The sequence below is a fragment of the Cynara cardunculus genome, assembly GCF_001531365.2.
Source record: "Cynara cardunculus var. scolymus isolate 2C chromosome LG 5, CcrdV1, whole genome shotgun sequence".
Lineage (NCBI taxonomy): Eukaryota > Viridiplantae > Streptophyta > Magnoliopsida > Asterales > Asteraceae > Cynara > Cynara cardunculus.
The window spans coordinates 1042263-1058120 of record NC_037532.1 but is presented as its reverse complement, the minus strand read 5'-3'; the positions used below and the strand labels follow the sequence as shown (position 1 = coordinate 1058120).

The 15858-nt window shown below is 33.5% G+C and overlaps 2 protein-coding genes across 2 annotated transcripts; one reads left to right on the top strand and one right to left on the bottom strand.

Annotated features, from left to right (window-relative positions):
- Positions 1–248: 248 nt before the first annotated feature.
- On the bottom strand, positions 249–5014 carry LOC112513310 (cyclin-P3-1-like). The gene is made up of 3 exons (XM_025119538.1): positions 4725–5014; positions 2086–2498; positions 249–916 (listed from the first exon to the last, which is right to left on the bottom strand). The coding sequence occupies exons 1-3, from the start codon at positions 4749–4751 to the stop codon at positions 640–642; spliced, it is 717 nt and encodes a 238-aa protein (XP_024975306.1). The 5' UTR covers positions 4752–5014; the 3' UTR covers positions 249–639.
- A 6119-nt stretch (positions 5015–11133) lies between these two features.
- LOC112512178 (RAN GTPase-activating protein 2-like) lies at positions 11134–15680 on the top strand. Its single transcript, XM_025118041.1, has 2 exons — positions 11134–12044; positions 14947–15680. The coding sequence occupies exons 1-2, from the start codon at positions 11134–11136 to the stop codon at positions 15584–15586; spliced, it is 1551 nt and encodes a 516-aa protein (XP_024973809.1). The 3' UTR covers positions 15587–15680.
- Positions 15681–15858: the final 178 nt, after the last annotated feature.

Sequence of the window (15858 nt, the reverse complement as noted above, 5' to 3'; positions counted from 1 at the left end):
ATACATGGTTATTTGGTGGTAACTTAACGATATAAAAAGTGGTTTATTCAGTAAGATTCTACAAAAGAGTTTTATGCAGAAAGTCAAGTTTCTTTTTTCCAAACATTCCCCTCAACTAAAAAACACGCTACCTCCATCTATGTAAAAACTCTCCCAAACAAAAACTTTTCAATCTATACAAACAAATTAATCAACACAAACAACTTTATCCATATAAGACTTAATGAAACCCAACCAAACAGCCCCTTACAAACAATCCATGTTGATGGTTGAAAATATACCCAGCTAAGTGAGGATGGTAACTTTTACCGGTATGCATTTGTAGGCCGTTTACCAACACAAACTAGGTAAGCGTTAACCAGATAAGAGCCACCACCATTACTTATCTTACCGGGTAAGATTCTTGATCATCAAAATAACATAGTATACGCGTCTCTTACCCACTAAATACTAATATGCTAAGATTCATCACCCTCATTTACTGGGTAAGATTCTCGGTTACCAAAAATGGCACGGTAAAATTGTTGGTAAAAGACCATCATCTTAGGTAAACGTCTCTTATCTGGTAAGAGAAAATAAGTGTTTAGCTACCCAGTAAGTGTAAAGTGCACAGCCTAAAGACCCGTTTCTAGAGTCTACCTATATGATTTGTATCTCGGTTGTCGTGTAGGAACTCGAGTCATCGTTGCTCGACCAGTTCTCTTTGAGTCCACAAGCGGCATGGATCATAGGCGGTAGCCTTTCCATCTGAAGCTCGTACGAAATTTCTTTTTCCAATTCGGAACAGTACATCCCAAACGTACGAAGGCTTACGTGGAGTTGGAAGTCGAGACCAAATAGGAATTTTATTTCCAATCTGTTCAATTCCGTGGTCGTTACTCCTCCCACTTTAGCGTAATATGCGTTATTATAGAATCTGCAAATAAAAACCAAACAAGATTGGTTTCTTAAATACAAGAGTGAAATAACTGTGGGTATCCAGGTCCACTTACGCGCACCGACTAATCCCCCGGGCGACTACAAATTGTTTGAAGTCATTGCAGATGAAGTCAATTCAAACCCAGGGAAGATAAGATTTCCATTACATCCCCCGAGCCTTAACCATGCGCCACAACCCAAGTGGTTAACCGGTGGTTTTTGACCTAACTCGTAAATGGTATTGTTTAGATGTGTGTGTGTGTGTTTTCTTGATTTTCAATTAAATCAAACAAACCCAGTAAATCTCACACAATGTAGGATTTGCCAGGGGTAAGATGTGCATTACAAAAAAAATGCAACATGGACAAATATGAAGAAAATAGGTTAAAACTAGGGTTGTTTTTTGGAAGGGTTTCCCGGGGTATGCCTAGACCAATCCTGGCAAATTGTGACCGTAAGAAATCAGCCCTGATAATCTCAATGAAAACAATTTTTGTGTACACTTGGAATCGAACATCGGGCAGATGGGATATTCCACCACATCCCCCAGAACCTCAACCACTACGCCACACCCCTTGTGGTTTTAAAACTAGGGTTGTTCAAGGCTTGTTCTGTGCGTTTTGACCTTCAAAACCACAAACCAGACAATAAAGGCAGCCTGGTTTAAACCACAAGGGTGGTGTCTGATTGGTTTGAGCTTGGCTGCAAAGGTCAAAAGTAGCAGGAGGTCCTAGGTTCAAATCCAAGGAGGAATAAAAATCCCCTTGTGGTCACAGAGGTTCAAATGCGGTGACTCCGGGCTATCTGCAAAGCAGATGGTCGCCCTGGGATTAGTTGGCTCGCATAGCGGGTTGGATATCCAGTAGAGATGCACAAGGCCCGGGATTTTTTGATCTGGGCCTTTCAAGCCTGTTTTCAGTGAGCAAAAAAAAGGGTCCGGGCTGCCGGGCTTTTTGAGGTTGAAAATGGGCCCGATCGGGCATTTAGCAGGCCGGGTTTATTTGGGCTTTTCCAGGATTTTTCAGGTCAGGCCTGCCCCCATAGTTTCAGCCTTATCGGGCTTGAGGCCTGGCCCGGACTGGGCTTCAGTTTCACTAGGCTTGGGCTTTTTTGTGCCTCTCTAGTAGAAGAAAATATTGAAAAGAGGGAGTTAGGAACAGCACTTACGCGTCATCAATAAACTTTGCAGCGAGCATTATACTGGTGATGAGAAGGCGATGAACACTAAGCGAAGTCAAATTGACATTTCCGCCATCAATAAACCGATCCATGTATATTTGTGCAACAACAAAGCAAGATGGGCTGCAACGCGAGTATTTGAAGATACGATCAATGTACTCTTTGATGGTAAGTGTAGGAGCTCTTAGACCATGAAAAGCCGTAACAACATCTTTAGATTGCGTATTCTCGAGTATSGTTTCGTTCTTTTTGACACACCTCTCAAGAACTGAAGAAAGAAGCGATAGAACCTTCGGGTTTCCGGGACTTTGCTTGAAAGTTTCTTTGAGTCCAAGTTTACGGTATGTTTTCGAGCCTGGGATGTCGTTTTTAATCCCCATGGATTCCATGCTAAAGCAAATCTATATGGAAAAAGGAACACATGATCACAATTCTCTATAATTTCTCCAAAACCGAGAAGCAAAAGTTCAAAAAAATGTACATTTAGCTCCAACAGTTTCTCAATTTTAGTAATTCAAGACTAATTGTATTACATATCTATATATATATATATAATATCCCAACAAATTTTCAAATAGAATTTATATGAAAATGATAATACAAACAATAAAGAAGTGATTTTTCTATCTTCCGACATTTAATTTCAGAGAGTTCTCCAAATTTGGAGATTTTTATCTCTGTTGGAGATGATGCTCGAAAAAAAATAAGCCAAGTTCTAAGCTTCAAACGTTTACATAAGAAACCATTCAGATGCCTTGAATCCCAACTAAAACCAAATGAAACCAAACCGATCCTTTGTATCCCAATCGAAAGTAGGGTTGGAGTGTGCAAGAACCCATATCGATTGGGAGGGGAACTAAGGTTGCCTTATAAGGGACTGGATACCTCCTCTACCAGATGTGTTTTGAAACCGTGAGTCCAGGTGTGGACAAAGTGTCTGGTACGGTAAGCCCGGGGATATGTGATGTTATATATGGTATCAAAGCGGGGAACCGGACTAGTGTGCCAACGAGTACACCGGGCTCCAAGGGGGTGGAGTGTAAGATCCCATATCGGTTGAGGAGATGAACTAAGGTTGCCTTGTAAGGGACTGGATACCTCCTCAATCAAACGCGTTTTAAAACATGTGAGTCCAAGTGTGGACAAAGCGGACAATATTAATATCTGGTACAATTAGCCAGGGACAGGATGTTACAGGTTGGAATGTAGGCAGACCTAAACTCTACCTCCAAAGAGTAGAGCGATTGAGATTAATATTTATGAATCAAAATCCTAGAGGGATTTCATTAGGTGAATCACATTTTTCTGATGTACCATTAGAAACTGATTTGCCATAATGGACATAGCCTTAGGGACTGTTTACTAATTGTTCATCGTCTCTTACCCTCTTACCAGTAAGAGGTGAGGTTGCTTACCATACACTTTGACAGACAAATGATGCTAACCGAGATCAGCTGACTCGGTAAGGACAGAAAGAATGGTAAACAAAGTCAAACAGGTTAAAAGAACTAAATTAAACTAATGATACCAAAACAAACAAAAAAGGCAATAAACTAAACTAGTCTTAGGGGCTGTTTGATTGGTCTTCCATTAAGTCATGATATGTGGATTAATTTGTCTTGTATAGATTGGAAGGTTTTTATTTGGGAATTTTTTTTCTTCATAAAAGCGTGTTCTTTAATTGGGAGGGGCATGTTTGGAAAAAAAAAATTGACTTTCTGCATAAAGCTTTAAAAACTATGTTGAACAAGTCACTTTCTATATCATTAAGCCACTACCAAAACAGTCACATATAGCTAACTGCATAAGCTGTAAATCCCATCAAGCTCATTAAGTTGCTAACAATCAGACACTTAATTGACTTTCTATATCCTCAAATTATTTTAAATGAGACTCCTTCAACCCGGGATGATACCAACAACACATAGTCTCGTACATATAACAACACCAAAAACACGAGCTTTATGACGACCAACATCATTTTAAGTCCTAATCTTTTTAGTTAGAAACAACAAGAGAAAACAAATGATGGTGGGTATGGACAAACCTCTTGCATATATGCTATTTATATCCTGAAGAATTACACCCCATTCAAGAAGATCATAATCTACCTTATTCTGATAGACGTCAGATCTATCTGTCAACAGACCCTACTATCGCAGTGAGATTTACCAGGTCTATTTGGTATTAGAATCATAGCAAAAATCAGTTAGATATCAACACTAAAAAAGATTCATTTGTAGCTGCAAACCTAGAAAATTGCATCTTCCACCCCCAACACCCCAATCCCCCTCTATTTCTCCATGGCCAATTCTCTTTCTAGCTAAGTGGAAACCTAAACATCTAAACCATTGAGATCTGACTAACAAACCCTTTTCATGTTATTAGGTTAGCTCCTGGAAAAGATTTTAAATCCACCTTCTGTAACCCTTAAACCTAACAAACCCACAAACAAAATCCAAACTTTATGGTATATAACTAGGTCTGAATACAGATTTAGCTTCAAAAAAACAATAATGGAAACTATTTAACAGAAACCCTTATAATTGAATCGAGATTGTAGAACAGAAAATCCAAGGAGGCATTTTATCAAACACTTGGAGTGCAAGATGGATGACAGGACTTACAGAGGAGGTTCTTGATGCATCATCCATGGCGTCCACACCCACAATTTCAAGAATCTTCTACATGATAGAAATTAGATAGGGAGAGATGTGAAGGACTACCAGTCGTACAGAAGCTCCATTTTTCTTTCTCTCTCTTACCTCTTGTATGGCGATGTGACAACAAATATTTAGTGGTGTGTATAATTACATATGATTATGATAAATGTGTACGACTTTATTCATTTGTGAAGCCAAGCAAAAAAAATGGGTTTCTTTTAGGTTACTTCACATCTAAAATTTGTTGATTGAATTTGTGGGCTAAGCATGAATAGATACAGTGGATGGTTTATCATGGAATTGGAAGCCAGTTGGTGTCGGTGGACTCTCCTTTCTCGCAAATCCAACACTTTATTTTAAGAATATTAATATTAATTATATTATTAAAATATTTTTATAAACTCGTATTATAAATACAACTCAACTCAACCTAATGCAAAATAATTCAACCTGAAGCAATCCGATCTCTAATTGAGTTGTAAAAATTTAAAACCATATGTATTAGGTTGATATTGAATTACTACTATTTGAACTCAACCCAATTCGATAAACCCGATATCCTTTTATTTTTTGGATTTAATATAATTGTTGAATTTCTATTAATATATACATTAGACAATTACACTATCACCTACGTTTTTTTTTTTAAGTATATGGTATTTATATACGACAAATTGAACAAAAAAACTCGTATACCCTTCTCACCTTTGGTGAGGTTTGAACTCTTGACCTCTTAGAGGCCAAAGACTCACATACGCTCTTTCACATACACATATTTTCAATCTATTCACATATTTATATAACTAATTCATATATATGTTCAGTAACTGTAAACATATATATGTAAATTGAAAAAATTAACTGAATGTGATATACATAAAAAATATAAATAAGTTGTATCAAATGGTTGATAATGAAAAAGAAATTATGACTAGATAAATAACATATTCAAGATTAAAACAATATTTTAATGTATCAAAGTGTCAATCTGACTAACCCGACCAACCCGTACAGTTGGGTTGAGTTAAGATTTTTCAAACCGCAAACATTGGGTTGGGTTGTTCAAATGTCTTCAACCCGATCAACACAACCCATAAGCACCCCTAGGTACAAGCATCCCAACATCTTCTTACTACTAGGGGATGATCATAGTAAAAAAATGTCCATTTTTTATTTAAAAAATTTCTTACAATTTAATCCATAACAATTTTCGGGGAATTACTTCCCCAGTCTCGAAATGTCCGGCTTCGTCGTTTAATGGTAACGAGTGTGCGCCTCTTTAGATATAGGGATGAGCAGCAAGCAGTCCCTTGTACAGGGTTCCAAACCGCAAGGTTCACACCACGGAAAAGGTTAAACATCGTCTTTGTCCCCTTTCCTAGGTCGAACAAATCGGAGTCCTAGCAAAATCGCAGGACATAGCTCTAAATTTTTATCATTTCGTTTCTTCGTTGGAGTGTAAAAATTATATCTGCGAAAGATGTCATCGTATCATTTTCTTGCGTACAACCATATATATTTTTTGAAATTACAATAATGGCACAAGTTTCTCTTTGGTTTTAGCTTTTAATTTCAAATTTGTTATGTTTCTGAATAAATTTACAATAAAAAGCTCAAACACAGAACATTGCATAAGAAAAGCAAGGAACTAACTAACATACTAATAATGGTTTTTTGAAAAATATTCATATCATCATTTATTATAGTCAAATAGTGACACCATTTGGAGAAAAAAAAAAAACCAGTGCCGCCTCTGGGTATGATAAATGTGGAGAAATGGATTAAAATGGTTATTTTGGATCCATAATGTTAAAAGTTAAATAATTAATATATAATGTTATAAGATATTAATGTGACAAATTAGAATTTAATATTTCCACATCATGAATTGTGGTTGAATTTGACTTAAATCTTAGTTTATATTAATCAGAAAATAAATTATTGAAAAACAATTAAGTACATGAAACGAAAAGGGATGTCTTGAAATATTGGAAGAGTTACAAATGCACTATGAAAATTTAGTATTTTCAATTTTGAAGTATAGAGATATTGATGTGGTTCACAATTTTTTGTATATTATTTGACATGTGTTATGATCACCGTGTAACATACGATGCCAAACACTAGTTTTTTATAAATGTAATATTTTGTACCTATTAAAAACACTTTACTTTACTAATTTTTTCTCATATTTAGCATCATCAAACCTTATATATATACATATATATATATATATTTATTTATTTTAATGCATGATTTTAAAGTAAAGATGGTGCATATATAACCCCATTTTTATCTGGATTGGAATCTTTGATCTAATAACATCTTTAAAAGATTTTTTAAAATTTCTTTTAAATATAAGATTAAAATTCAAAATTTTTATGAAAAGAAATTACATTAAACTCTGGTATTTTTTTATTTTGAAGATTATAATTATGATTATTTATTATATATTTAATAAAATATTATTTCTCTCATACATTTTAATTTCAAAGTTTTCTAAGGGATTGTTTACCAAACGTTTACCCGGGTAAGCGTTTACCAAGTCATATTACTTTATCGGATAAATATGACAAGGACAAAAAATCTTACCTGGTAAGAGCGAGATAAAGAACAAGAGTCTCACCCGGTAAGTGAAAGCGACGACTCTTACCACGGTAAGAGCTTATCAGGTAAATTATTGCATATGATGTTATTTTGATGGACTCAAATCTTACTCAGTAAGTAAGCAATAGTGTTGTATTTTACCGACAAGCATTTGTCGGGTAAGTTTTTCGTAAACAACCCCTAAATTTGGAATATTCCACACTATTTCTCTCCTACTTTCTACATGTTAGATAAAGGTTTTGGACAATCTAATAAAGCATAAACTTGTAAAAACATTTGTTTTTTTTATATATATTATAATAATTACGCAAAATAATTTACACAATTACATAAAAAAATTAATCTGAAAATTGATTTTACACGGATCTGGTTAAAATGAGAATTTTAATTGATAAAAATGGTTAAAAAAATGAATTTTGTTGCAAAAATTAGTTGTTTTGGTCAATTTTTTTTACTAATTATTAAAAATAAGGCTGGTCTTGGTATGGTACGAATTTTTGCTTCAATATCGTGTACTAACCAATTATAATTAGTATATAAAATTTTATACTATGCACCAAACAAGATATTTGATACCAATTTAATTAGTACCGATTTCAAAGTATATATATGAAAAATTGTCATATGGTTTAAATTTCGAGTGATATTTTGAGTTTTCAAAAAATATATATGATGTTTAAGTTATTTTATTTCAAGGAATAAATTCAAATGTTCAAATAAAATAGTTAAAATTATAATGTTTAATATTTAATACATAAAAAAATACAAAAAATAATAAATAAATTCATACCATGCTCRTGACGTTTAATATTGTATACTAACCAAGTTTACTTACTTGATACAATACTATCAACCAAGAGGCCGTTTACCCAATGCTTACTCGGTAAGTGCTTACCAATAAGAGTCAACACTATAATTTATTTGGATGCGTAAGATTTTAGTACATCAAAGCATATCAAATGCAATAATTTACTAGGTAAACGTTTACCTCGGTAAGAGTCGTCATCCTCACTTACCGTGTAAGACTCTTCATCATTCTCATTGCTCTTACCTGGTATGATTCTTGACCCTTCTCATGTTCATCCGATAAAGAAATTTATGCGTTAAACAATTATCAAGTAAGTGTTTAATAAACAGCCCCTAGGTATAATTGATATCAATTAAATTGGTACCGATTTAATTAATAAGGTTAATATAGTTGTTGGTTGCTTTTGTTTAATTGAAAAATAAGTATACATTCAAACGTGGAACATTTGATTCAGGAGGTCTTTTTCCTTCCATAACCATTTCATACGTCTTCGAAGATTTTCGTGTTCACCACTGTCACCTTTTTCCGGCGAGAAAGCAGTGAAAAAGGATTCCAGTTGTTTATCCACCGGCGGTTTTTCTCCGTCACTGTCATCATCGGTACAGTGTCTGTTCTTCGTACTCCATCTGTACCTTTTCTCATCCAAAATTGCATTTATTAGATCGTTTGTGTTTTTGAAATAGATCCAATCCTGTAGATTAATGTGTGTTGATTATAGATCTTATTGTAGCTCATTTTTTTTCTTCCAAACGGATTTCGTTAAAATTTTGGTATATTAATGCATAACAACTCCTGTAAATATTGTTTGGCGTCAAATTTAGAGTCTATGCCGATTTCTTCAGCGATTTTCTTAATTTCGTAGAAATGCTCGTTTCTGTTTATTGATTAGGATATGGAAAGGATGTTACGATCGCTAGGTGACAGTTCCTTATCGAAGATCTTGTTTATTTGAATAACTTCTCTCTGAATTGGGATCGTATAATAGGGCAACATTAATGATCTGTTTATATGATTTAGTTTCTGTAACTAGACCAAAAGAGATTGAGTATAGAATCTTATATTGTTGTGTTTATTGGATTTTGAAATTGTGCACATTTAGTCCTAATCGTAACTCCAATTATAGTGGTTTGTTCATGAATTATGTGTCTTTCAAATCTTTTGACATTACGGTTTAAAGTAAATGTAATCCAGCTTTTTGTATTCGAGCATATCCTTGTTTACATTCTTATTTTGGTTATTGATATTTTCGTCAGCTACGTATATGTTGTTAATTTGGAAACGATGCACATCTGTTTCCTTTTTTTTGTTTCAAGCTGCAGACCAGTGTATTGGGCTATTGGCAGGCTATATGTCCTTGTATCTAGCTCGACATGAAATATTCTTACTTTCAAGCATTATCATACATTTTCTGCTAGAAAAACTGCTCAAGTCAGACTAAGTATTGAAATCATTATACAACGCACCCATTGTGTACCGAGTGCATTTGGAAGTGGATATTTATCATGAACAGTTTATAATCTGTGTAATGTGGCAACCATAGTGATCCTAAACCTAATGCATGGTTTCCGGGTACTTTTTTCATTATCTTTGCGTTTTATTACTTATAAACCAATATGCATATGGTCTCTTATGTCATATGGAACAAATCTCACATTATGTATTCTTTGTGACAAATTGTGTGGTGCCAAAGTGGTGGCTTCCTTAACTAACAGATAAGTAGGTTGTCTTCCTCTGTTCACTGCTAGGGATTGCGTTTTGGGAAGACTAGTATGTAGCATGAAACCAAAAAGGGGAATTTCCAAATTAACAAGATATACATAGTTAAGGAGAATATCAAAAACCAAAAAAAGGAGGACGTGTTCTGATATAGAAAGTTGGATTATATTTGCTTTAAACCTCAATGATAAGAGGTCTGAATGGTACTTAATTTCCATACATACCACTAAGCAATTGGGGTAAGAAAGATGATAACATAATACCAATCAATTAATGTGTAAAATATCTTCTTCCAACAAACACAACCTTATTAAGGTCCCCCATAGTTACAGAAAGTAAATCATATAGATAGATTATTATTAATCGTACCCTTTTGGGAAGAGTGTCTTTTTATATGATAGCCTCTCTACCCCCTTAGGATCGAGGCAAGATTTGCCTACATATTACCCCATACTCTGTGTGCCATATAATGGACCCATTTAGTTTGGTTTCTAATATGCGCATTTTAAGAGTCTGGTACATCATCAATTTTTTTGTTATCACTGCATACAGTTGGGATGTTCTGATGTATTATGCAATTCAGAAGACACCCCTGGAGCACAATTTTTTTTCTTTCAAAACTATAACATAATATACCTTAGTCGTGCCTGAGAGTGTAGTAATATGAGATATGGAATAGGCCCCAAAAACGATAAACTCTCTCTGTCCCAAAGTAAGTGTCTACATTACTATTTTAGTTTGTCTCAAAATAAGTGTCCAATTTCAAAAGTAAATGTCTGCATTTTCATTCTACCGTTAATTAAGAGATGCAGGAAATTTTCTCTTTCCATAATTTAAGGGTAAAATTATCCTTTGGTTAATTAAAAAGCGTAATAATTACACATCCTAAAACTGTGTACCATTCTCATTATGGGCATTTATTTTGGGACGGAGGGAGTATGTTTTAACCTTTGCATAATTATGTGTTAACCTTTAGCTCAATTGTGATGTTGTAGGCTTTTACTCTTTTAGCCAATTTGACTATTCCTGATTCCGACTAGAATCAGAATCCCTTCTCCCTTGCTCGCTGCTCTCTAATTTGTAAATTCTATGATTCTATCAATTATTGTAACTTTTATTTTGTTTTATATATTACTCCACTAGTCGATCTATCGTCACTCTATAATTTTGAAACAGATGTAGCAGGACCTACAAAAAGATTGAAACGACCCTGAAATCAACATATTTACAGGACAATTTGATATGGATTCTACTCATGGTCAGTCGACTTATGGTCACTTGCGTTCAATTAAGTTGTGGCCTCCTAGCCAAACCACCAGGCAAGTGCTTGTGGATCGTATAGTAAAAAACCTCACAACTCCCTCCATTTTATCGCGAAAATATGGTCTTCTAAGCAAAGAAGAAGCCGAAGAAGATGCTAAACAAATCGAGTCTGCAGCCTTTTCTGCTGCAAACCAACACTTTGAAAAAGAACCAGATAGCGATGGGGCATCAACTGTGCAAGTTTACGCTAGAGAATCCAGTAAACTTATGGTGGAAGTCGTCAAAAGAGGACCTCGACCAAAAGAGGATAGAGATATTATACCAGATTTGTTATCTGACCATGAATCTGTTTTCGACATTTCTGGAGGGCGCCGAGCTTTTATTGACGCGGAAGAAGCTAAAGAACTTCTGAAACCACTAAAAGAACCCGAAAACAAATACACAAAGATTTGTTTTAGTAATAGAAGTTTCGGTCTACCAGCTGCCCATGTCGCTGCCTCCATTCTGTCGAATCTAAAGAACCAATTGACAGAAGTTGATCTTTCAGATTTTGTTTCTAGAAGGCCAGAACCAGAAGCTATTGAAGTTATGAGGATGTTTTCATCGGCTCTCGAGGGTTGTGACCTCAGTTATTTGAATCTTTCGAATAATACTTTGGGTGAAAGGGGGATTCGGGCATTCGGTGATCTTTTAAGGTCTCAAGAAAATCTTGTTGAATTGTATCTGATGAATGCCGGTATATCGGAGGAAGCTGCAAAGGCATTGCGCGAGTTAATCCCTTCATCGAAGAAACTCAAGATTCTTCATTTTCATAATAACATGATTAGAGATGGAGGAGCGATTGCCATTTCTCAACTCGTTAAAGAATCTCCGATGCTAGAGGATTTCAGGTTAGTGGTGTTTATCGGTTGACATCGAATGGATTTGGTAGAACTGATACGATCAAATCAACCATTGGATGTTGAATTTTGTTAATCTAATTAACTTCGGATCGGATCGGTTTTATCAATTGGATATTACCATTGTTTATTTATTATATCTGATTGAATTAAAAAGTTCAAATGAGAACCATAAATATTTTTGAGAACCGTAAGAATCAATGTATATATATTATGTGTGTGTTTTGGGGGGGGGGGTATAGAGGACCTTCTTTTGAAAATTCTCTAAATCGTGAGATCTTTGACAACCGGTGTATAATATGTTATTTTGTATGACACTTTTCACCTGTGGCTAGAATTTAATGTAGCGATTAACATATATTTGATTCACAATATACTCGGTTCATAATGTGAGCCTTTTTGGCGTGTTTCTGAAATAAAAAGTACACGTAAAAAAGTTTCTCATTGTGAACTGGGTTCATGTGAAACAAACACAATATGAAACAAATATATGTTGATCAATACATCAAGCGTTATGCTTAGATGGAAAAAATCATGTGAAACAAAACCTTTAAGGTAGAAGTTTTCACGGATCTCACAAATTTTGGAGTTTTCAAATGATTAAACCCTTTGATACATATATATATATATATATATATATATATATAGGGTATATTTCTTTTACAACCTTGTGTATTTGTACAACCTTTACAATCCAATTAATTGAGATATTTATAGAAATGATTGGAGTTCATTTATTATGATTTGAATATTTATGGAATATGAATAGAGTTTATTAATTATGATTAATACTTTATATTAGGAAACAATTAATTGATTAAAAATTGAATGGTTGAGATGAGGGTTGTATAGGGTGTAGGAATGGCAAAGAGTGTAGAATAACATCCCTATATATAAATATATATATATATATATATTTATATATAGGGTTAAATGCATGAAATAGCAACCTACTTTCATAAAATTTCTTATTATAACATTATACTTTTGTTTTTCTTTATTACAGCAATGCACTTTCAAATTATTTTTTATTAAGGMATTGTACTTTAAAAAATCTACCCATAATAGCAATGAGTAACCTGTTACCTTTTAAACCGGTTAACCCTTTGACTTTTTTGCTTGTGTGACTTTAATGAGGTGATGTGGATGACACATCATTTGGATGACTTAACTAAAATTAAAATAAAAACCTATTTCAAATTATTATTAGTGATTTTCATTTTTCATTGCTATTATTTAAAAAACATTTAATTTTTTTTATTTTTTTCTTATTAAGTTGCATTCAAATTAAATATTATTAGAGTAAAATATTTATTAAATAGATATGAAACATTATTTTCGAGATATATTTTTTTGTAAAAAAGACAATTTTTCCTATTTTATGTTGTTCAAATAAATATATATCTTTTCAAGTTCTCTTTAAAATATTAACGAAATAAATTGTTATCTACAATTTTTTAATATTGTTATATTAATAAATAATTCAAAAAAATCTAATTAAGTTAACATATTTATAAGTCAAGTAAAAAGTTTTTGAACAAACATAATGTATTTTTTAAAAGATAATAGTTTTTCGTAAAAAAAAAACAATTCTTATTTTCCTTTTTTTTGAAACACATATTTTTAAAAAAAATATTAGCGAGATAAGTTGTTTTATACTAGTTTTATTGATATATTAATGAATAATTTATAATCTTTTTAATTCATTTAATCCATTTATTGAATAACATGTAAAATATCTAAATATTAAAATAAAAAATACAATGTTTAATAAGAACTAGTAGATGTTATAATAAAATAATTTTGAAAGTACAATGATGTAGTAAGAAAGTCATATCACTATAGTACATGTGRACAKCCTAYGTGGACAATGAGGTGGCATGGAAACCTAGTATAATGGGTAAATTTAAATCAAAAGGTTACCCAATGCTATAATGGGAAAAATTTTCAAAGTACAATGTCTTAATAAAAAATAGTTTGAAAGTACATTGCTGTAATAAGAAAAACTGAAAGTACAATGCTATAATAAAAAAATTTATGAAAGTATATTGTTATTTTGTGCATTTTGCCCATATATATATATATATATATATATATATATATATATATATACTATCAAAATATGTGTTTGTAGATTAGTATATTCATCAATGTATATGTATATGGCTTCTCGGGTTCTCAAAATTCTTATGGTTCTTATTTGAACATTCCTCGGTAATTCAATTCATCTAATGTTTTGAACATTCTCGAGTGCTTCAATAAATCTAACGTTTTGAACCAATTATTCATGTATTTCACTTAAAACACTACTTATATATAAATATCTATATAAATTGAACAACCACCATAATTTACAGACATAAATCATAAGAAAACAATAAGACTCGTATACGAAATTTAAATATCATATAAATTAATTCAATATCTGTGATACTTGGATAGCAATTGGATCATATTTTAAACTCTCATCCAACAACCTACCGGTCCAATTTGAATATTAAAATTTAGATCTGGGCCGATCTAATCATATTTGGATATCCAATTTCGATAAGCCAAGGGCCTGTTCATTAGTAACTTAATGAGCTTAATGAGATTTATCTTATTCGATCAGCTATACATAAATTGATAGTGGCTTAAAGATATAGAAAGTAGCTTATTCAGTAAGCTTCTAAAGAAAGTTTTATGTAGAAAGTCAAAAAAACTTCAAACCTGTGTTCTCCACAATTAAAAAAAAAACGCTTCTTTCATCTATGAAAAAAATCCGATCAAACAAAAACCTCCGCAATCTATATAGACTGTATTAACCCATACATATATCTTTATCCAATGCTTATATAGAAAATCAACCAAAACAAACCCCAAGTCGATTCTAATCGGATTCCTATTTTTTCAGGTGTTCTTTGGCACGGATCGGCTCTGTAGGCGGCGTCGCTCTTGCCGAAGCACTTGCTACTTGCACCCTTTTGAAAAAGCTCGATTTACGCGACAACGTATTCGGAACTGAAGCCGGGATCGCTCTAAGTCGGGGTCTATCCGGGCACGCCAATCTCATCGAAATCCACCTCGGTCACCTGAACCTCGAGGACGAAGCCGCCATCGCCATTTTAAACGCTCTAGAAACTTGTCCTTCTTCCATTGAAGCTCTAGAGATGGCCGGAAACGCCATTACTTCTGAAGCAGCTCCGGCGATTGCTGCCTGTATAACTTCAAAGAAAGATTCTTTAACCAAATTAAACTTATCGGAAAACGAACTGAAGGATGCCGGTGCGGTTGCGATCGGGAGGGCGGTGGCGGTGGAGGAGGAGTTTGGGCGGTTGATGATGGTGGATTTGAGCAGTAACGGGATTGGAAGTGGTGGCGCAAGGATACTGGCTAAGGCGGTTGCGGGTAAACCTGTGTTTAGGCTGCTGAATATTAATGGTAATTTTATATCGAATAAAGGGATTGAGGACGTCCGTGAGATCTTCCAGAATTCACCTCGAATGCTTGGACCTCTGGATGCCAATAACCCTGATGGGGAAGATGATGATTGATGATAACAATTGAAAACCATCTCCAAATCAACCACAAAGAATAGGTTCGTGTTTCGAATTTAAAAAAAAAAAAAGATTTTAGAGCTCTTTTATTTTCAACACAAATTTCAAAATATATTTTTTATATACTGGGAAAAAGATAGAAAAATCTTTAAAATTAAATTTTGGATAAGAGAAAATGTATTAATTATCATTGTTTTTATTTATTTTGAAGAAAATATTGTTTAAAAGTTTGTTTGAGAATATGCTAAAAATATTAAATTTATTGGATG